General features: G+C 34.5%; 1 protein-coding gene across 1 annotated transcript; it reads right to left on the bottom strand.

Annotated features, from left to right (window-relative positions):
- Positions 1-6,024: 6,024 nt before the first annotated feature.
- LOC747092 (olfactory receptor 5D13) lies at positions 6,025-18,604 on the bottom strand. Its single transcript, XM_054661781.2, has 3 exons — positions 18,394-18,604; positions 8,941-9,010; positions 6,025-6,967 (listed from the first exon to the last, which is right to left on the bottom strand). The coding sequence occupies exons 1-3, from the start codon at positions 18,602-18,604 to the stop codon at positions 6,025-6,027; spliced, it is 1,224 nt and encodes a 407-aa protein (XP_054517756.2).
- Positions 18,605-23,354: the final 4,750 nt, after the last annotated feature.

Raw genomic sequence — 23,354 nt, 5'->3', positions numbered from 1 at the left:
ACAGCTAAAGGAAACAAGAAAAAAAAGAGAAAAATGCTGGAGGCATCACTCTTCCTGATTTCAAAATATATTACAAAATTGCAATAAATAAAATAGTATTGTACTAGCATATAAACAGACACATAGACCACTGGGCAGAATAGAAAACCCAGACATAACCCACACACATACAGACATCTAACCTTTAACAAATGTACCAAGAATACACAATGGGAAAAAGGATAGTCTCTTCAACAAATGGTGTTAGGAAGACTGGATATCCACATGCAAAAGAATGACGTCAGATCCTCTTCTGACATGATACACAAAAGTCAACTCAAAAAAGATTTAAAAAATTAAATTTAGGGTCATTAACTGTAAAATGCCTAGAAGAAAATATAGGGGAAAATTTTCCCGACATTGGTTTTGTCCATTATTTCTTGAACATGGCAACAGAAACACAAACAATAAAAGTGAAAATAGGTCAGTGGAACTGTATCAAACTAAAAAGTTGCACAGCAAAAGAAACAATCAATAGAGTGAAAAGGCAACCTAGGAAATGGAAGAAAATATTTGCAAATCATATGTTTTATAAGAAGTTAATATGTGAAATATATAAGGAACTCCTACAATTCAACAACACAAGGGAAATAGCCAATTAAAACAGGCATAGGATTTAGACAGACATTTCTCCATTACGGACATACAGGTGGCCAATATGTACCTGAAAAGACGATGAAATTACTAGTCATCTGGGAATTACAAGACAAAACCACAATAAGCTATCACCTCATACCTTTTAGTATGGCTATGATGAAACATAATAATAATAATTAGTGTTGCAAGGATGTGGAGATAAAGGATGCTTGTCCATTGTTGATGGGCATATAAAGTGGTGCAGCCACCATGGGAAACATATCAACGTTCCTTAAAATATTAAAACTAGAATTAGTATATGACCCAGCAATCTCACTTTTGGGTATGTAACCAAAAGAACTGAAATCCAGATCTTGAAGAGATATCTACACTACTGTGTTCACTCCAGCATTATTCACAATACTCAAAATATGGAAACAATCTAAAAGCCCATTGACAGACGAATGGACACAAAAAATCTGGTATATACGTAAAATGGAATATTATTCAGCTTTAAAAAGAAGCAAATCCTGCTATATGTGATAACAGAAATTAACCTAGAGGGCCTTATGCTAAATTAGATAAATGAGCAACAGAAGTACTAATATGTTCTTGATAATGACAGGAGGCAGAGAAATTCTAGGCAGACAAGGGCAGGTCTTTGGCAAAACCCCACCTTCAAGCTAAACAGCCTGAAACCCATGGCCCTAAGTGAGAACTTCCATCCCTATGTGTCTGCTCTCCCCTGATTGGTTCTTTCTGAATAACGTCTTTTTACCAGTTGAATGTTGTCTTTTCCAAAACTACCTATGGCTCACCCCACCCCCATCCTGTGCCTGTAAGATCCCAGACCCAGCTAGCAGAGAAGAAAAGTGGCTGAACCTCAGGAAGAAGTGGCTGGATGTCAGAGAGAGGTGACTTTGACTTCAAAGACAGTGGCTGGATGAAGCAACTTGACTTTGGAAAAGAAAGTCAGAAAGGTGGATTGACTTCAGGGGATAGCAACCTTCCCTTCCCATCCCCTTTCCAGCTCCTCCCTCTCCACTGAGAGCAGCTTTCATCATTCAATAAAATTCTCCACATTCACCATCTTTCAATTTGTCCACATGACCTCATTCGTCTTGGGCACCAGACAAAAATTCAGGATGCACCAGATGTGGATACCTAAAAGGTTTGTCACCCTGGCCCTTTGCCCTTACTGGTGGAAGGCAATTTCCTCATGTGATGAGTCAAAGGGCCCGTTGAGCTGGTAACACATGGCTGTCTGCAGAAAGCACAGCTAAGGAAGCATTTTAACACACCCTCTGGGGCCTGGGGGTCACGGGCACGCCACCTGGACACTGCCCTGCGGCTCACATGGAGTTTGCTCCTGCTGGCACCAAAGCAGCTGGTTCTGCACTTGCCCACTCCAGTTCCTGTACTGGTTCACTCTCAGGCTCCCTTCAGCAAGGGGTTGAGCAGGGCAGGCTGAGTAAACAAGGCACCCCCGTTGCAAGACCTGTGAAAGAGTCAAGAAAATGTCCTACACTATTATGATTCTACTTATATGAAGTATCTAAAAGAGCCAAACTCATAGAAGCAGAGAGTAGAAAGGTGTTTACCAGGGTCTAGGGGGAGGAGGAAATTGGGAGCTGTTGCTCAAGGGGTATGCATTTTCAGTTATGCAAGATGAATAAGTTCTACAGATCTGTTATACAACATAGTGTACAACGTATTTTAAATGATCTGCTAGTTTATGATGAAATAATATGGAAAAAACTCATAATTATTTCTGTTTAACTCTAACTGAAATTTAGTGTGTTTTTAATTATGAAGGTAGACCACAAACCACAGTACTGTTAGCAATACTCTAACCATAGAAATCACAGATATATTTTTATTATTTATATATTATAACCTACCTAAAAATATTACTATGATCATCCTTACTCCAAATTATAGTAGTTAATGTGCATGTATGTAGATATTATCTAATATGAATAATAAAGCACAGATATTATACAAGTCCATAAAGTTAATATTTTTAATATTTGGTAATTTTATATAAATATAATATGTTTGATTTACATTTATATCCATTTTATTTTTAAATGTTTTTCTAAAGAAGATCTCATATGCTTCACCAGACTATGAAAGGTGTTTCTAAGGCCAAAAAGCTATTACAGAAACTTAATAAATTTTGTGACATCTATGAGGAACTGATACAACTTGCAGCAAAGATAGAGATATAGAGAACATAAAAAAAGCTAGAGAGAACACTGCAAAATACATATCTAAAAGTTTTGGAAAGCGATATTTTAGTAGATGATGTGACCACAGTGAATGAAAACTTTTGAAAACTAATATTTGTGCCTTTTTAAAAAATTAATTATTTTTAAAACTTCAAGCAATCATAGTGTGTAAATTGATATTTAATTTACATTCCCTTGAAAACATATACTGTTGGAATATTTTTGTGAGATTATTATCCATCTATATATTTTTACAAAGTAATTGCACATTAGTCTATTTTAATTTAATTTTCTTATTTGTTATATATAGTAATTGACAACTCTATATATTGTTAATATACACTCCCAGTCTACAGGTAATTACTTCTAATCTATGGGTTGTCTCTTCTTTTTATAATGATCTAATTTGATGATAGGCAGTTTTTAATTATTGATAGTCTCATTTGTCAATTTTCATATAGATAATCACCTGTTCTTTATTCCAGAGGCCTTAGTGTTTCAGCTGTTATGGTTAATTAATTTGATAATAAATATCGAATTAATTTTCTATGGAGAGAGGTAGCAAATGAGGTTATTTTCCCCCATTCAATTATCCAGTTTTTTTCAGATACGTTTTCAAAGATCAATTGATTATATGTTTCTTGGATTATATCTGGATTCTATTTTATTTATTCTATTATAGTCTCAATTTGTCTGTCTTTATACCTAAACCACACTGGTTTGTTTCCTTTTGTTTTACAGTAAACCTTCAATTCCTCCAATCATTCTCTTTTAAAAATATTTTTTGGATATTTCACTTACTTTGCGTTTCTATATACATTATTACACAAATCCAGAATATCTGTTTTTCAAAACACACTCTAAAGAGGGTGAAAGATAAGCCACATATTCAAAGACATATTTCAAATCACACATTTGAGGAGGAAAAAGAGTTGTATCTACAATATATAAATAATTATCAAGCCCCAATAATAAGAAAAGAATTGCAATTAAAAATAGGCAGAGTATTTGAACATAGACTTTATCAAAAAAATACAAATAACCAATAATCACATGAAAATATATTCAACTTAATTACTTATCAGATGAATGCAAACACAAATCCAATAAGATACCGTTACATACTTGTAAGAATTTCTAAGATTGAAAATAATGACCATATAGTTATTTGTCCAAGATGGGGAACAATCAGAAGTATCATACCCGGCTAGGAGGATTTTAAATGGTACAGCCACTTTAAAGATTATTTGGAAGCTTCTTAAGAAATTAAACGTACACCTACCATATGACTCGGCTATCTTTCCTAGGTACTTGTAAAAGGAAATAAAAGTGCTGTATGTGCCTTTACAAAGATTCCGACAGAAATGTTCACAGCCGTCTTACTGTAATAAACCCGTTTTCTTCAAAGTTATTGTTTTGTTTTCTCCTACAATATAGAAAGCTAATTATAGTTTACAAATTATAATTTACCTAATATCTATCTTTTTTTTTCAAATAGGATTTTAAATCCAAGGACCTTTAGAATGTGCCAAGTATAGTTCATTTTATACTGTTTTCACATTCTCTAAATGCATTTTTCTTTTTTCTTAAAATGTTTTTGTTAACATACACACAACCTATTAATGTACTTGAATGGAACATTTACTTAAGTGTATGTGTCCTCTGTTTGATGAACAATTAGAAGTTAAATAAGTTATGCAATACTATAGTTATATAATATGATTTGTTAAAAAATATTTTTATGTATTGCTAAACAATCAGATAAATGGATTAGGTTAGTTTTATAATAAACTTTATAATAAAGGAAATTGCCATTTTTATTTGAACATGAGAGTCAGGAATACAGGAACCATGATATATGGAAATTTACCAAGACTTTGTCTTTCCTCTTAAACATTAACTATCAACAGCAAGTGACAATCAACAAAAACAGTCATTTAGTTAAGTCGATTAAATTTCTCATCAATTTACAGAAGACTTTTGTCAAACTAGGACAAAAATTTATCTGGAATAAGAAGGATAATTTCCCATTAACTAAAATTTCCCAACAATTTAGATATATAGAAATAGTAGGCAGAATCCTTCATTCCTCTGTGTATCTACATTATTTGCCACGTAACTTTTCAATTCTACAATAAGAGGCAGATATCCTTCCTCAGTCATTAACTTTGAGCCCAGCAATGTGATTCTCTTTGCCTAAAATAATGCTAAAAAACATGAGGCGAATGGAAGCTTGAACTAGCTTTTGTTGTACATTTCCCCTTGTGACTCACTCATCAACACTGGAAGAAAATACTCCAGCTAGCCCAATGGTTCAGAGGACCATAGATACAGAGGCAGAGCTACTCAGTAGTTATGTAGGTCTATGAGTTCCCGTTAGACCCGTTAGACTAGATAATATTAACCAAGATGCACTAGCTGATACTATCAGGACTGCCAAATCAATTGACAAAAAATTAATAATTACCTAATGTTATGTATCACTGACATTTATGGTATTCTGTTATGGATCAAATTTATAACTTATATGAAAATCAAGATTGTAGTGAATGACAAATTCAGATTTCAAAATGTCTATTTCTAAAATATGTGGCTATTTTCATTTTTTGATATATTGTGTACAATGATCAAATAAAATTTTATGTTAACCAATACAATTTTACCAAACAATATTCTGGACTTTGTGGGCAGACTTACGCCTTATACACATTTATAATATACCAATGTGCCCTATGTGGAATTAAATAAATATTACTTTTAAACTTAGTGTCTGAGTGCTGAACATGTCTTAGTTTACTGTATTGCATTTGCTATATCTTCCTTCATGGTAAGCTATAAATTTTCAGAACAAATCTACAAGCCCATTCTCCAACAACTGAAAAAGAACAGAAGGTTAACTGAGCAACAAAAGGGTAATGTATATTAACTCAGAAATCTTTACATGACAAATTCTGAGTTTAATGATAAGTTAAATCATTAGAGATTAAATTACTGTGTTACTTGTTAGCTAATCTACTAGAATTTGAACAGATGTCAAATAACCAGTTAAGTAGGGGTTACATTAAGTACATACACTGCTTTACTGTTTGAAAAAGGGATTCGGATTGTTAGCAATTCTACAACTTTTGGGCAGTTCTGCACAATATTATTCAATAGGAATAAGTACGACTTCTAGATTTTATAATATGAGACATAATAATTTGGTAATGAGTAACCTCCTAACTGTCTCTTTTACATCTTTGTTCCTGAGGCTATAGATCAAGGGGTTCAGCATGGGAATGACCACTGTGTAAAAGACAGAGGCCACCTTGACCATGAGCCACGAACTTTTGGAGTTAGGAACACAGTAGAGGAAAAGAATAGTCCCATGGAAAATGGTAATGGCCGTCAAGTGGGAGGCACACGTGAAGAACGCTTTCTTGCGCCCCCCAATGGAAGCCGTCTTCATGACAGTGATAAAAATGAAAGCATAGGAAGTGAGAGTGATCACCAGGCTGCTTATTTCATTGAATGTGGCAGAAACTAAAGTGATCTCCTGGCTCACATAGGGGTCAGAGCAAGACACAGCAACAATGGCAGCGTGCTCACAGACAAAGTTATTAATGATATTATTTCCTCTGAAGGATAATTCCAGTAGAAAGTAGGTAAGTGTCAGGGAACAGACTCTCCCCCAACAGTATGATGTAGCCACCAACAAGGAGCAAAGCCTCTGGTACATTGCAACTGTGTAGAGAAGAGGGTTACACACCGCCACATATCGGTCATAGGCCATCACTGCCAGCATGAATGTTTCTGTCACTACAAATATGCAGACAAAGAATAACTGCATGATGCATCCTGTGAAGGAGATAGTTCTATTTTCCACAACCAAGTTCTCCAGCAGTTTGGGTGTAATTGTGGTGGAATAACAGAAATCAACAAAGGACAAGTGGCTGAGGAAAAAGTACATGGGGGTGTGGAGTTTGGGGCTGATCCTGATGACTGTGATCATGCCCAGATTCCCCAGCACAGTGACTGTGTAGATGGTCAGGAACACCAGGAACAGGGGCGTCTGAAGGTCTGGATATTCTGAGAAGCCCAAGAGGATGAAGGTGACTTCAGAAGTCTGATTTTCTTGGTCCCTGGGACAAAATAGGGAAGTTGATTCAGAGATTCAAGAAGAAATATTTGGACAAGGGCAAGTAAAATGAGGAAATGTTGAGAGGTTTAGTGATTATCTATAAAAAGACTTATGGATATGCTTAGTTTCAACAATTACATTGTTTCAAAAGCTAGAATTTGCTAAAATCACATTTACACAGTGCATATAAAATGTATGTCAACGTAATAATAAAATATGGGAACTGAGAGAGGAAGAACAAAAGTGCAGTTGGCTCTGGTATATTTTAAACCATCCAGTTCAGTAGCCTCAGAGGCAACTGGCTTCACGAGAAGGGCCAGTCTACCTTTTGCATGAGTCAGAGTTTAGTGAAAACGCTTATCTTGGAGGAAGATAAGCATTTCCATTTTATTTCATTTCAATACAATGCTTATTTTGAGTTTCGGTAATTTTTTCACTTCTTCACCTATTAAATGATGAGAACTTGGAACTCCAAAAAGGAAATTAATGATGGAGTAAAATGATCATTACATTTTTGTAACAGTTGTTTCTATAGCTATTTCTGAATTTCCCTTTCCAATGACCTCCCTACATTTAATCACACATTTATCTCCACATATTTCAGATCCTTCCTGTATAATGTGAATGATGCACTTGATCAGCCACATTTATATAATTATTGAAAAAATGAAAAAATCTGTTTCCTTTTCTTGATATATTATAATATCAGATATTTAGAATGATTTGGTTTGGGAGCAAACAATAATAATACATCCAGATCATTTTTATTATTCTGAAGTACTTTCTGCCACAACATTCTCAGGTGGTCAAAATTCAGTTCTCCTCCAAATCTTCAAAGATGAGACATCACTTTCAGAAGAATTACAATGGTTTTTATTTGGTTAGGACATTTTTGTTTTGTTTTGTTTGCATTGAATTTCTTACAATAGAGACACAGATAATCTTTCTGATATCCTATACTTTTAGTTTCTTCATCTTTTCCAATAATTTTATCTCAACTTGACTCATTCATCATGGTCATAGTAGTTATGTCATTATCAGTAACTATAAACCCTGAAAAATATCAATATTATGCAACATCTGTAATATAATATATATTTTACTCATGTTTTCTTCTTTGCCATTTAAACAAATTGTTGTTCTACAATAAAATAACATTAATGAGGGCAAATATGGAAGGCTAGGACATAGTAGATTCTCAACAATCTTGATTGAATAAATGAATGTATATGTGAGTGAATAAATCTAGCCACATATTATACATGTATTGGGGTAAAAGTTTATAATAATACTAAAGAAGCTGGACTTGCCTATTAAATCAGGACCACATTGTAAACTCACAATGCACTGAGGCACACCTGGAGTCCTACAGAACAAGTAGCTATAGTGAAACCCCATGGGACCTAAGCATCTTGAATTAGAATAAAACAAGGAGAGTTAGAAGGGAAAATGAGGTATTGGATTTTTAAAAAATGTTCTGAGTTCATTCAAAATAACTCAATTACTGTTTTGTGCCAGTTTAATCCAGAACCATGTCATGACTGCTTACCGAAAGCTAAAATAGCAGTAGGCATAGAAAGAACACCATTCCACACAGCATTCTGTAAAAATTCTATGCTTTATCATTAGGTGAAATTAAACACTCTATAGTTTACACTGAGTTGTTACAATGTTTAGCCTCCAAGAGAATATACTGCACGCACTTATATTTTGCAGAAAACATAAGTGCATGCAGTGTATATATATATATATGATTATATAGAGAGAGAATTATATAGGTTAGGGTTAGGGTTACATATAAAAGTATTTTATGTACAACTTACATATCCATGCGGTTTCTTTCTTTAATTGCTCCTTTAAATTCACTTCATTTGACACCTGTGATTTGATCGTCTACATTTGTTGTTATTTTCTAAACTTATGTTTTAGTTTGACACAAAACTCATTGAGTGCAAATTTCCTAACTGAACATACTTTTTCAAGCATTTTCCAATATCTGTATTCTTTCCTAAGGATGTTCTAACAAACTCTGAGCAGACTGGGCCTGAAAAGAAAATCATTTCCATCAAAGATATGTATTTTATAGTATATATTCGACTTATTGTTACCCAAACATCTTTTCTATGTGTGGCACTTTTGAACCCACTTCCTACACTCTATTTCTTGACTGAAAGACTTGGGGCCAAAGTTCACAATCTCCCATTTAGCCCCAGGAAGTGTCACCCTTTTTGAGCTGAATGAGGGCTCAAGGTGCTGTGCACAGGCTTTCCCTCTTTCATAGTGACACCCAACATGGCTATCCGATTGTGCATTTGCTATGCACTCAGCACTGTAATAGGCATTTTAGAAACTGTAAAATTATAAAATATTGGCCTTGACCTCAAAACTCTTTTTCTAAGAATTATTCCGAGGAATAATGCATGTAATTGCAAATTATACAACATAGCATACAATTCTTATTACTTATTAAAACTAAAGTTTGTGCCCATAAAAAGAAGAAGAATATTGTGATAAAAAGAATACAGGCAAATTAATAATAATAAATATGGTGAAAGATAATATTCCTAGTTAATGGAACGGCAGTTAGATTTACATATGGGTTTGCCTCCTGCAAAGATTGTTGGAACACACTCTTTTCCTTCTAAAGTTATATAAAGTAAGAATTGAATAACTCACTTAAGTACAGAATAAATTGACTTATTCATTTACTAACGCTTCTTTTGCAAAGATTAACGGACTCCAGGAAAGTTCCTGTGGAGAACTGAAAAAAAGAAAAAAAAAGCAAATCACAATAAAAGTGGCAGGCAGGAGTTTGTAATATATTTCAATAAATGTTTCAAGAAAATGACTTTTTTCCCCTGATTTTTTCAAATAAACTCAGTGATAACAGAGAGAAAAATGATACCAAAAGACTGAATCCTGACACCAAACTGTGTCACAAATATATATGCCACAAAGGCCTTAGGGATGTTAACCCTAGAGAATATAATTGAAGTATTGCCTAAGAGGCCACAAATAAAGCAATTACATAAAACAATGCCCCATGTGATATCCTGGTTGCATGTAATTTCTTGTAATAACTGGTGAATAATTTCATCATAAACTTTAATCCCATGATCTTTTAAATATGTTGAACCACACAATATATTTTAATTTAAAATACCTGAAAATACAAAAATGTACAAAAGAAAAAAAAAACAGCCATTGGGCAACAATCCAGAGATAAATACTCTCAATTGTTTCTTTATTTCCAGTTTTCTCACCCCCATGTGTGTATGTATGTATTAGTGTGTATCTGATACAAAGCTTATATAATAAATATCATAGCTATATTTTATATTATCCTTTTTATATAACATTGCACTGTGAGCTTCATTTTAGGTAGCAAATGGTTATTCAACTTATATAAATACCTGTTCAACTTTTCTTTAAGTAAATGTGATATGCATTATTTTTTAATTTATTAGATATGTAGTTCGGTGATTCTCGAAATTCATTGTGAATTTCATTACAAATAGAGATGCAAAAATTCCTCAAGAGAATACTACAAACGGTATTCAACAGCATGTAAAAAGACACTAAAATTAAACACATGGCAAGTGGAATTTATTCCTGGAATGCAAGTATAGTACAATTTACCACATTAAAATTAATCAGTATAATACACCACATTAACAGTGTAAATGAAAAAATACCTGATCTTCTCAATTAGTGCAGAAAAGCGATTTGACAAAAGTGCACACTCTTTCATAATAAAACCACTAAAAAAACTAAGAATAGAGAAAACATCTTCAGTATATTAAAGGCCAGCGATATATGAAAAACCTACAGTTAATTAATACTCAAAGGTGGAAAGACTGAAAGATTTTCCTCAAAGTTCAAGAATAAGACAAGGATGTTTTCTTTCACCACTTTCATTCAAAATCGTTTTAAAGGTTCTAGCCAGAGCAATTAGGCAAGAAAAGTTTTTTAAAATCATCCAAATTTGACAGAAGAAAATCAGAATTTTAGCAGATGACTTTTTTTCATTTTTTTTATTTTTATTTTTTACAGAGTTTCACTCTTGTTGCCCAGGCTGGAGTGCAATGGCACAACCTTGGCTCAGTGCAACCTCTGCCTCCCATGTTCAAGTGATTCTCCTGCCTCAGCCTTCTGAATAGCTGGGATTACAGGTGCCCACCACCATGGCCGGTTCACTTTTTGTATTTTTAGTAGAGACAGGGCTTCACCATGTTGACCAGGCTGGTCTTGAACTCCTGACTTCAGGTGATCCACCCGCCTCAGCCTCCCAAAGTGCTGGGATTACAGGCGTGAGCCACCATACCCAGCCGACATATCTTATGTATAGAAAATCCTAAAGATTCCAAACACCCTTACCCAAATATAACTCCTAGAACTAATAAACAAATCCAGAAAAATTGCAGGATACAAATTAAACGTACAAAAATCTGTTGCATTTCTATACTTGCAAAAAACAAGCCCCACCCCAAAAAATTAAGAAAACAAGTTATTTGCATTTGCTTCAAAAACAATGAAATACTCAGGAATAAACTTAGCCAAACAGACAAAAGTATAATACACTGGAAAGCATAAAATGTTACTGACAGAAATTAAAGAGGACATAAATAAATGAAAAGTCATCTCATGTTCATAGATTTGAAGGCTTTATATTTTAAGATGCCAATACTCCCCATAGCAATTACAAATACAGTGAAAACTCTATCAAAATCCCAATGACATTTTTAATAGAAAAATCCATTCTAAAATCTAGACAGAATTACATGAGACCCTAAAAGGCCAAAACAATCTTGAAAAAGGAAAACAAAGTTTGAGGTTTCACACTTTCTGATTTCATACTTACCACAGAACTATAGTAATCAAAGCAGTAAAGTACTGTTATAAAGAAAGTTATATAGACTAATAGAATAGAATAGACAACCCAGAAGTAAACATACATATATATGGTCAAATGTATTACACATCAGTGCCAAGATTATTCAATAGGAAGAGGTCAGTCTTTTTAACAGATGGTATTGAGAAAACTAGCCTCCTACCAGAGAAATTTGAACCCTTATCTTACACAATGAACAAAAAATTAACTTAAAATGGATTAAAGACCTAAAGGTAAGAGCCAAAACTATACAATTCTTAGGATATACACGAGTCAGTTCTCACACTGCTGTAAAGAAATACCTGAGACTGGGTAATTTATAAAGAAAAGCGTTCAATTGGCTCATGGTTCTGCAAGCTGTACAGGAAGCATGATGATGGCATCTTCTTGGCTTCTGAGGAGGCCTCAGGAAACTTACAATTATGGTGAAAGGCGAAGGGGAAGCAGGCACATCTTACGTGGCTGAAGCAAGAGGAAGAGATGGGGTGGCAGGGGGGTGCTACACACTTTTAGATAACCAGATCTCATGAGACCTCACTCACTCAATGTCACAAGAACAGCACCAAGAGGATGGTGCTAAACCATTCATGAGAAACCGCCCCCACGATTCAATCACCTACCACCAGGTCCCACCTCCAACACCGGGGTGTTACATGAGATTTTGTGGGGATACAGATGCAAACCTTGTCAGGGGAAGACCTAGAAAAAAAACTTCATGACACTGACTTTGTTAATTATTTATTGTATATGACACCAAAAGTATTTACATACATATATGTATATAATATATGTATGTACATATATGTATACATACATGTATGTATATACATGTATGTATACATATATATGTATATATACTCATTATACACATGTATATATAATGTGTATATATGTATATAATATATGTATATACATACATATATATATAATGGACTTCATCAAAATTAAAAACTAAAAACTTCAAAGAACACTCCTAACAGAGTAAAATGGCAGCCCAAAATATAGGATAAAATCTTTTGAAATCATATTTCTAAGTGATTAATGTACAGAATATATATATTTTAAAAACTCCTATAAATCTACAAAACAAAAACAGCCCAATTCAAAAACAGGCAAAGAACTTGAATACACATGTCTTCAAAGAAGCTACACACATGCCAATAAGCATGTGGAAACATGTCCAGCACTACTAATTAGGGATATGCAAATCAAAACCACAATGAACAGCAGCTCCTTTATTTAAGATGAACAGATTCTAGAGTTCTAGAGTTCTGCTGTACAACATTGTGCTTATAGTTTTTTTTTTAAAACCATACTGCATAAAATTAAAATTCTGTTGAATGTTGAGCTCATGTATTTGGTCTTATGACAATAATAACACACACACACACACAGAAATAAGTAAACAAAGTAGCTACCACCTCACACCCTTTAGGATGGCAATTATGAAAAAGAAAAAACAAACAAAGAAAAAGAAGGAAAAGTTGGAAAATAACAGGTTTCAGGGGAGATGGAATGAATTGGACTCCTTGAATATTACTGGTGAGAATGTAAAATGGTGAAGCTGCTCTACAAAAACCTATGGTAGTTCCTCCAATAATTAGACGTGAAAATACACATGACCCAGAAATTCCACTTCCAATAGATACTCAAATAATTGAGAGCAGAGATTCAAACATATTTTTTGTGTACCAATGTTCTTCACAGTATTATTCACAGTAGCTCAAAGTAGAAACAACCCAAGTGTCCACGGAGAGATAATTCAACATGGATGAACCATGAAAACATTGAGCTAAGTGAAATAAGCCAGACACAAAAGGCAAATATTGTAATATACTATGTATAAGAGGTACCTAGAAACATCAAATTACAGAGACAAAAAAATTAGTGCTTACCAGGGACTTGGGGAGAAATAAATGCAGAGCTATTGCCTCTGAGCAACAAAATCCTCTTTATGCCTGATGTTTGAAACAGAAGGCTTAAGGGAAGCACTAATTTAAATACAGATGGGTGATGGATGATGGATAGGTAGATAGATAGCTAGCTGATACAGGACAGACATATATACATACAGAGAAGAATCAAGCAATACAGAAACATATACATATATTATGCATAAACCGCATACACATTTTTAAAAATTTTATTATTATTATACTTTAAGTTTTAGGGTACATGTGCACAACGTGCATTAAGTATACCTATATATCACATACTGTTTGCATTTTGCATTTTCCTTTACATTTTGCAAAAGTATATGTTTATAAATCAAACTTTTACACCATTTAATTCTCAAAGAATTTCCAAATGTGTTTGTAAGGTTTTCAAAAATATTATAAATGGTTAATCAAAACTTGAATATTTCAATGATTTTCCAAGGAAACCTACCAAATTATATAAGAGGTTGACAAATAAATCTTAGTCCAATATTCTTTCTTGCATGAAGAAATTTCTTTAAATTTTATCCTAGTTTGACATAATGAGAACAAAATATTTTGCTTTTCATCAATATTACAAGTCAATTCTTGTCTAATTGTTGTATAATTCTTAGCCAATTGTAATTGGTAGAATTTGTTTTCATATAGTCTAGTAGTACAAAATCCACCTCCTGAATAGTAGCTGAGGGAATAAATTTTTCTGTTACAAGTGGCAAAAACAGAATACCCACTAGAGGGCAGAGTGATACCAGTAATAAGAATACAGTTTTCACATACACATGAGCAGTCATAAAACATGACTATATTTTAACATATTAAAAACTAAAAAGCCAACAAAAGTTGAAAAATATGCAAATAGAATTCCGTGAAGACAGAAGAAAAGCATAAATTAATAAAAATATTTTACTAAACAATAAGACATTTCATTTAAGAATGTAAAACCTTGCCATTAAAAATAATACAGGGATGATCCAGATCACAACAGCAAAATTATTATAGAAGGTATACATAGGACAATTACCAGAATACATTTTATGGTAGTGTATATCTATATCAATGAAATGAAGACAAGTAAGAAATTCCATAGAAAAGACAGAGAAAAAGGCTTTAAGCTAATAACAGCACTTAAAAGTTACTCTTTATATCTATCCTCTCAAAAACCATTCAGATCAAAGAAAGTAAATAAATAAATCACACATTTGTGCATCACTTTAAGACAGATGACCCTATGAAGTGAAAGTTGACTATAGGTAGAGAAATATTTTTCAGAAGAAAAGAACTGAATTTGAAAATGTCATAATTCCATGTGGGTAGAGTGAAGTCTGAAGAGACAGCTTAGAAAAGAGAAAAGGGAAATAGAAATCCTACTAGTGGAATCAAATGGATAAAATCAATAAGGAAGTTCTACTCTCATAACAGAAATTAAAAACCGAGTCAAGGCCTGATAGAAAACAGCATTACCTAGGGGAAAAAAAAAAAGCCGAGCTATTGCATAAAACTTGTGAAAAACCTTGAAAAGTTATTTCCAGGGAAAAGGAGGAGAGTAGAAAAAAGACATTGCCCTATGGAGTTGTAATGGTTAAGAAAGAAGAAGTAATGCAAGTAAATTGAGGATTCTCCTAAAACAAAACACACACACACACACTCACTACAACGAAGTTTCTTGGAGGTAATATTTTATAAATATTTTTGTGTATTGTTATGTATTTAGATATACATACATACACAGCTATATGTGTGTGTATATGTACAGTTGTCCCTCAGTATTCATAGGGGATTGATTTCATGACCTCCAGGGTTATCAAAATCTGCAGATGCTCAAGTTTCTGATATAAAATAGCATAGTATTTGCATATAACCTATGCATATCTTCGGGTATACTATAAATTATCTCTAGATTACTTATAACACCTAATACTATCTAAATAGTTTACGGTATTGTTTAGAAAATAATGCTGAGAAAAAACATCTATACATGTTCAGTGCAGAGGCAATTTTATTCTTGAATATTTTTGATCTACAGCTAATTAGATACACAGATGTGGAACTCATAGACTGAGTATGGCTGACTGCACTTATCTACCTATATATAGACATCTATGTATAAATCTATCAATCAAACTACATATATACCTATATTTCTACATACACAGGAACTCACACAGGGACACACACACACTATAATGTTAGAATATAACAGTCTAAAACCGGGAATTTTCTAAGCCACCTGAAAACCTCATCATAGTACACAAAGTTAGCACACAAAAATGTCTCTGTCCATGCAATGTACTACAAGGGTGGGAGGGGAGTCAGCAAATAAGATCAAAATATTCCAAGCAATGAAAATATAATGATACAAAAATGGGCAGAAGGAAATTATACCACAACACTTCAGATTAAATTAAATATAATTTAACAAGCATTTTTAAGTATTAAAAATATCTTGAATTAAACATTTTAAATAAAATATAAATAGACAAAAAGGGCTTATACCTAAAAAATGTTGGGCAGACTCAATAAACAAATTGAAGAAATAGTCCATTTGAGAAATCAAGATACAGTTACAAAATAGAAAAGGGAGACTAAACACAAATATAAATTTAATAAAGTATACCAAAAATAATTAGGAAAACAATCAAGAAAATGAAAAATAAAAAAGGAAAGGAAAAGGGTAGACAAAAAATAAGTGAAATGTCAACAGTCAAAGAAGATTCAATATGTATATAATTGGAGTCTAGGGAAAAATAAAAAAACACAAAAATAATTCAATACTTACATAATTGGAGTCTTGGGAAAAATAAAAAAAAAGCAACACAACAGTGAAAGGGCCCATATTTTAAAATGTATATGTTTCCTTATCGGTGAAGTGTGTCTCTTATAGGCAGAAGATAGATGGGTCTTGGTTTTTTTTTTTTTAGATGGGTCTTGTTTATTTTTTTTTCTTTTTCTTTCTTTTTCATCCATTCAGCCACTCTATGTCATGTCTTTTGACAGGATAATTTAATCTATTTATATTTGAGGTATTTGTTGGTAGATAAGAAGTTACCTACTGCCATTTTAAAAATTGTTTCTGGTTGTATTGTAGATCCTTGTTTCCTTTTTCCTCTCTTATTGTCTTCCTTTGTGATTAGGTGATTTCACCCTAGTTGTATAGTTTGATTTTTTCTTTTTCGTCTTCTATGTATCTACTACAGGTTTTTGCACTGTGGTTATGTTGAGGTGTGCATAAAACATCTTATAGTTATAATAGGCTATCTTAAGCTGATAAAAATGTAACATCACTCACATGAAGTGAGTCTTTTTATTCAATTTACACTTTACATTTTTTGTTTTTGGTGTCATGATTTACATCATTGTCTATTTTATGTCCCTAAACAAATTATCATAACTATTATGTTAATACTTTTGTCATTAAACCTAACTAAAGATATCAGTGACTTACACATCATCATTATAGTCCAGGTGTATTCCAAATTTGGCTATATACTTACTTTAAATAGTGAGTTTTATATTTTCATATGTTTTCATGGTACTAGTTAGTGCTTTTTTCTTTCAGTTTGGAGAACTCTCTTTAGCATTTGTTGTAAACTAATCTGGTCATGGTGAAGTCCCTCAGCTTCTCTCTCCTTCATTTCTGAAGGATAGCTTTGTTGGGTAAGTTATTCTGGGTTGGTAGTTTGGGGGGTGTGTGTGTGTGTGTGTGTGTGTGTGTCTGTGTGTCTGTGTGTCTGTGTGTTTCCTTTAGCACTTAAATCTATCATCCCACTATCTCCAGACCTGTGAGGTTTCTGCTGAGAAATTTGTTGCTGGTCTTACTAAGTTCTTTCTAATATGAGATTTTCTGTCTATGATTTTGGACATATTAATTATATCTTTGCATCATCTTGTTTGGATTGCATCTAATTGGAGACTTCACTTTCCTGTACTTGAATATTTATAGCTTTCCCTACATTTGGAATATTTTCTGCTATTATTTTTTAAATGAGTTTTATGTCTTTCTCTCTCTTTCCCTCCAACTCCTATAAGTTGCAAATTTGCTTTTTTGATGATGTCCCATATGTCCTGTAAGATTTTTCCATTCCTTTTCATTTTTCCCTTTATTTTTAACTGACTGTATATTTTCAAATAACCTGCCTTCAAGTTCACAGATTCTCTCTGATAAATCCTTTTGTTAATATTTTTCTTTTGCATTTTTTCTTTTGTTCATTTTATTTTTCAGCTCCATAATTTCTGTTTGTTCTTTTTTTCAAATTCAATCTGTTAAATTTCTTGTTTGGTCATGTATTGTTTTCTTGATTTTGTTGAATTATTTCTCAGTATTTTCTGGAAGTTCACCGATCTTGTTAAAATTATATCAAATTATTTCTCAGGCAGTTCAGACATCTCCATTATTTTAGAGTTAGCTACTAGCATTTTTATTTGTTTTTTATTTATCTATTTATTTATTTATTGTAATGTCACATTTCCCTGGTTGTTCTTGATACTTGTGACCATGCATTGTTTTTTGTGCATTTGAGGAAGTAGAGATTTATTTCAATCTTTGAAGAGTGGCTTTGTCTGAGAAAGGCTTGACCAGTCAACCTATTCAGAGATTCTGACTAGGCTGTTTTGCATGATCTGCAGGTGGACTTGCTGCTGGATTCCTCAGGGAGACTTCTGGTTCTTGAGTCAGCAAGTCAACAGATCTGGCAACTGGGTCCATGGCATTGGCCTGGAGTCTGGATCCACTCCAGACTGGACTCCAGGACCTGTTGACCTGGAGTCTGACCAGGAAGATTCCACAGGAGCTGACCTGGTGTTTAACTTGCATCTGCAGGAGCCATTGAAATGCTAATTCCAGCACCTAAGCCTGGAACCTTGGTCCACTGGGCTGAGCCTGGATCCTGAAATCCATGGGTATGGGCCTGATATTGGAGTGGGCCTGGATCTGAGGTCTACAGAGGTGGGCTTATGTTTTGCAGCCAGGGAGCTGGCTTAGAGCCTGGGTCTGAATGAGTCATCCTGGAGCCTTTGTTGGTGGGGACCATCCACGTTCTACTGTCTAGTGGGTAGTCCTAGTGCCTAGGTCTGCTAGAACAGACCTGGCCTGGGGGGCACTAGGACAAGCTGAGAGCCTGGGGCTGACCTGCTGCTGGGAAGGCATGGAGCCTGTGTCGGTGGTATATTTCTGAAGACTGGAATCATGATGGCATGGTACCTAGAGCCACAGTGGTTGACATAAAGCCTGTGTCATGGAGTCAGCCTGGAGGCAGTGTATGGGAGTCTCATGGTGGAGACTAGATCCATGAAGGTGGGTCTAGGTCCTAGAGATGCAGTAGCCAGTCTGAGTCCAAAGGCCATCAGGGTAAACCAGCAACCTGGGTCCACAGGTGGTTTTTGGGGTGTATGTTCTTGGGAGCTGGCCAAGCATTGGGGTCTTCTGGGTTGGGCTAGGTCTCTGTGTCTGCTACAACAGGCCTGGTTGCTGTGTCTGCTGGAGCTTAAGGCCACAGAGGTTGGCCTAGAGAATAGGGTTGCAGGGACCAACTTTGTACTGAGCAGGCCGAGAGCCAGAGTTTGCAGGTGCTGGACTGGTGATTGAGGCCATGAGAACTGACTTGGCATTGGAATGGGGCTGAAACTTGGGGTTGTAAGGGTCAGCTGAGTAGTGTGGACTGTTTGGAGCCTGCAGCCACTGGGGCAAACCTTGTCCTGAGGTAAACCTTGAAACTGATTCTGCTGTGCTGGCCTGGAACTTGAGGCTGTGGGATGCAGTCAGGCACATCAGCAAGCCTGGGCCCCGTCCATAGGTGTTAGCCTGAAGTCTGGGGCCATGTGGACCTGAACAATGCTGAATTTTACTAGAGCAGACCTGGTATTGTCTAAGGAAAAGTTTGGTGCTCACTTACTTCTCTTCCCTCCAAGCAGAGGGTATCTCTCTCCAAGCCGTGCTGCCTAGGGTTGGGAAAGGAGTGACACAGGTAATATAAAGTTCTCTTTCATGCCCTCTTCAATGCATGTTTCATTATTTCTGTGCTATGCCCAATTGCTGGAATCTCTCACTTGGTTTTCTTTGCTCTTGTGAAGGTTATTATGCATGGATAGAAGTCCAGTTGCTATTTCTGCATGGGAGCAAGCACTGAAAAGTCCTATTTTGTTGATGTCTGAATCTGAGCCATAATTCTACAATTTGTTATGTCAACAAATGGGCTCTAAAAATAAGACTCTGTAATTGAGGTAGTGACATTGGGTGTTGACTCTGATAGTCTCAAAAAATCAATTCTGGCTCTGGGCAAATACAATCAGTCACTTCCTCATTTACAGAAAAGGATAGCTGTTTATTGTCTGGATGGAGATCTACGGTAACCTCACCTGAAGCTATTTTCTTGCAAAATAATGCTAATTTTCTTCAGATTTATTCTCAGTATGTGGCCACTAGAACAATAATAAGGGTCACATCTCAGCACAGCTACAAAGGGAAAGTTTATACATTTCAAACCTAAAATGTCATACGTTTAACTATAGTGTATTATAAATAATTTTGTTTTCACCTATGTCAATTAGCAATCATTGGATAATCAATGTATACCAGTGATCGATGCATAATTATCTGAATTATTATGTTTTCCTTAAAAAGTGATTTCCTAAAATTACTCATTTGATAACTGTTTCATAACTTCTGGAATTCCACTTGTATGTACATGCGGTTCTTCCATATAATCTACATATTTTAAACAGTATCTTTATCTTTTAACATTTTGCACTGGTGTCTGGAGAATTTTCCAGCATATTTTCTAATTCACTATTTCTTTTTTTAAGTATAATATTTGTTTTTCAACACAAAATTGAGTTTTATAATTTTAATTATAACATATATAAAATAAAACAGATATTATATATATGGCTGCAGCTTAAAGACTCATATAAAATGAATTATTTTATACCACCAACCTCATAAAATAGAATGTTATGTGTTCTTTTTAAATGAATTAAGGTTCCTTCCCCAAACTATGCCCTTTCTCCCATTCAGAAGTAACTACTCATTGAATTACATATTTATAAATATCTTGTTTATTTTTATATTAGTAGTATTAATGTAAATATATAAATATTGATATATAAAATACGAATATATCCTATTAATATGTAGATATAGATATAGTTCTAAAACAATATATTATCTAATTTTGCCTGCTTTTGAACTTGAATCTTCTGTAAATAGCTTTCTTCTCTCAAAATTATATTTTTGGAGATTCATATTTGGATAAAAACATTTAGTTCATTTTTTTCCTTAGTGTTTTGCGCTATTAACCTGCAATTTATTTATCTATTCCTCTATTCTCGAACAACTGATTTGTGTTGTTTTGTTTTTATCTGCTAATTCAGACAAAGCTGTTGTGAACATTCTTAGAATTGGCTCTAGGTAGAAATGTGTAACAATATCCATGATGAGTGTAAATGATACTTGAATTGCTGAGTTACAGAGAATGAATACATTCAACTTAATACTTACTCCCTATCCCACAGATTGTAAAAATTGACATTCACAAGCAGTGCTTGAGAGTTCTCATAATTTAACATCCTTGCTAAAACATGGGCATTTATAACTTTAAATTTTGCAGTACTGGGGATGGCAAAATCTTATTTCACTGGGATTTTAATATGCATTTTACACTGCAGTATTTTTTCACTCCCTGTGAAGCAATATGACACTGTTTAATGCATATATATATAATAAATGGTGTTATCTGCAAAGGCCAATGTTGCATAAATGAGCCAAAGATAGCATCTGTATTTTTCTTCTTTGTTGTTAACTTCTTCACAGCAGAGTGAGAACCATTAGCTCAAAAGTCCATCAGCACCATAACTCAACTTTTTATATATCCAATGGTAGTAAACATAGACCATAAAAGCAGATTTTTAGTCATTTAGAGCTAGCCTGCTTTGCATACTTCATGAAACTGCACCCAACATCAGCTAGCCATGAAAAAGGTGAACCTTGTGGTTACGAGACCTCAAGTCACTACTTGCCCCTGGAGCTCTCAGACCCACAGACTCCTCACCTTGCTGCTGATTGATATTACTTATGCCTGTACGCCTCTTCTCTTATCCTCTCCCCTTGCAGTTCCTTTGCTTTCCTCCCATTCTAGGCAGTGCTGATGGATGGTCTCATGCTGTGAGGGAATTTTCCTCACTTGCAAATCTGTCTGAGCTTCCAATAAAGCTCATTGCATGCTACCATCTATTCATGTTCACATATTTTTCCTTAATCAGCCCTGAAATTCCTCAAATTTATTGCATCTAATTTCCACACCCCCCCCCCCCCGCCCCATTTTTACTGTTTGGGAGTATCATGGCTTTAATGTCCTTTAATATATCTCATATATTTTAGAATATGCTCAGTGAGCTCCATTAGAAGGACACCAAAAGCAATGGCAACAAAAGCCAAAATTGACAAATGGGATCTAATTAAACTCAAGAGCTTCTGCACAGCAAAAGAAACTACCATCAGAGTGAACAGGCAACCTACAGAATGGGAGAAAATTTTTGCAATCTACTATCTGACAAAGGGCTAATATCCAGAATCTACAATGAACTCAAATTTACAAGAAAAAACAAACAACCCCATCAAAAAGTGGGCGAAGGATATGAATTTGACTTTTTTAGGTCTCACATTAGTGAGATAAAGCAGATTTTGTTTTTCTGTGCCTGGTTTATATCACTTAGCATAAATTAATAGAATCATTTTGGAAAACAGTATAGAAGCGTCTCAAAAAACTAAAAATAGAATTACCATATGATCCAGCAATTCCACTTTTTGGGTATTCACTCAAAGGAATTAAGGGGAGTATGTTAAAGAGATGTCTGCACCCCCATGTTTATTTCAAAATTATTATTTACAATAGCCAAGATATGAAACAAACTAAGTGTTCATTAGTGGATGAACAGAAAAAAGGTGATATATATATGTGTGTGTGTGTGTGTATGTGTGTATATATATATAGTAATATTATACAGTCATGAAAAAGGAAATTCTGTCATTTGTGTCAATGTGACTAAATCCAGAGGGTATTCTGCTAAGAGAAGGGAATTTGCATGACAGAAGACGTAATGGGATGTTTTCATGATGATGGGAATGATCCTGTTGAGAGAAAAAATTGCTAAGAAGATAGAGCAGTGAATTATCAGACCATTGCTCTTACGTAGACAAGAGGAATGTGGTCTGGTGCATGTGTGGAGGATACTGGCTTTAGATGGTAACACAGATAGGTTATAGGTAGTAGGATTCTGTGATGACAGGCAGGGAGGCTGCCTATGTGGGCACAAATGCTGGACGGTGTGGTGATAGGTTGATATGAGTTTACAGAAATAGTTTTCTGATTGATTTACCATTTATCTGTGAAGTAGAGAGGAGAGTCATCTGTTGAGACTGAGGAAAACGAAGGAGCTATTGAGGGATGTGAAATCATCCTTTAGGACAGGGGGAAAATAAATGGACCATGGACCTCCAGGGTGATGCTCTATCCACTTCAAGAGCTCACTTGAGATCCAGGTCATGAATTTAAAGTGAGACCTGTTAG

This window comes from Pan troglodytes, chromosome 9, assembly GCF_028858775.2.
Source record: "Pan troglodytes isolate AG18354 chromosome 9, NHGRI_mPanTro3-v2.0_pri, whole genome shotgun sequence".
Lineage (NCBI taxonomy): Eukaryota > Metazoa > Chordata > Mammalia > Primates > Hominidae > Pan > Pan troglodytes.
Note: the sequence above shows the minus strand (reverse complement) of the source record. Positions and strands in the feature narration are given on the sequence as shown.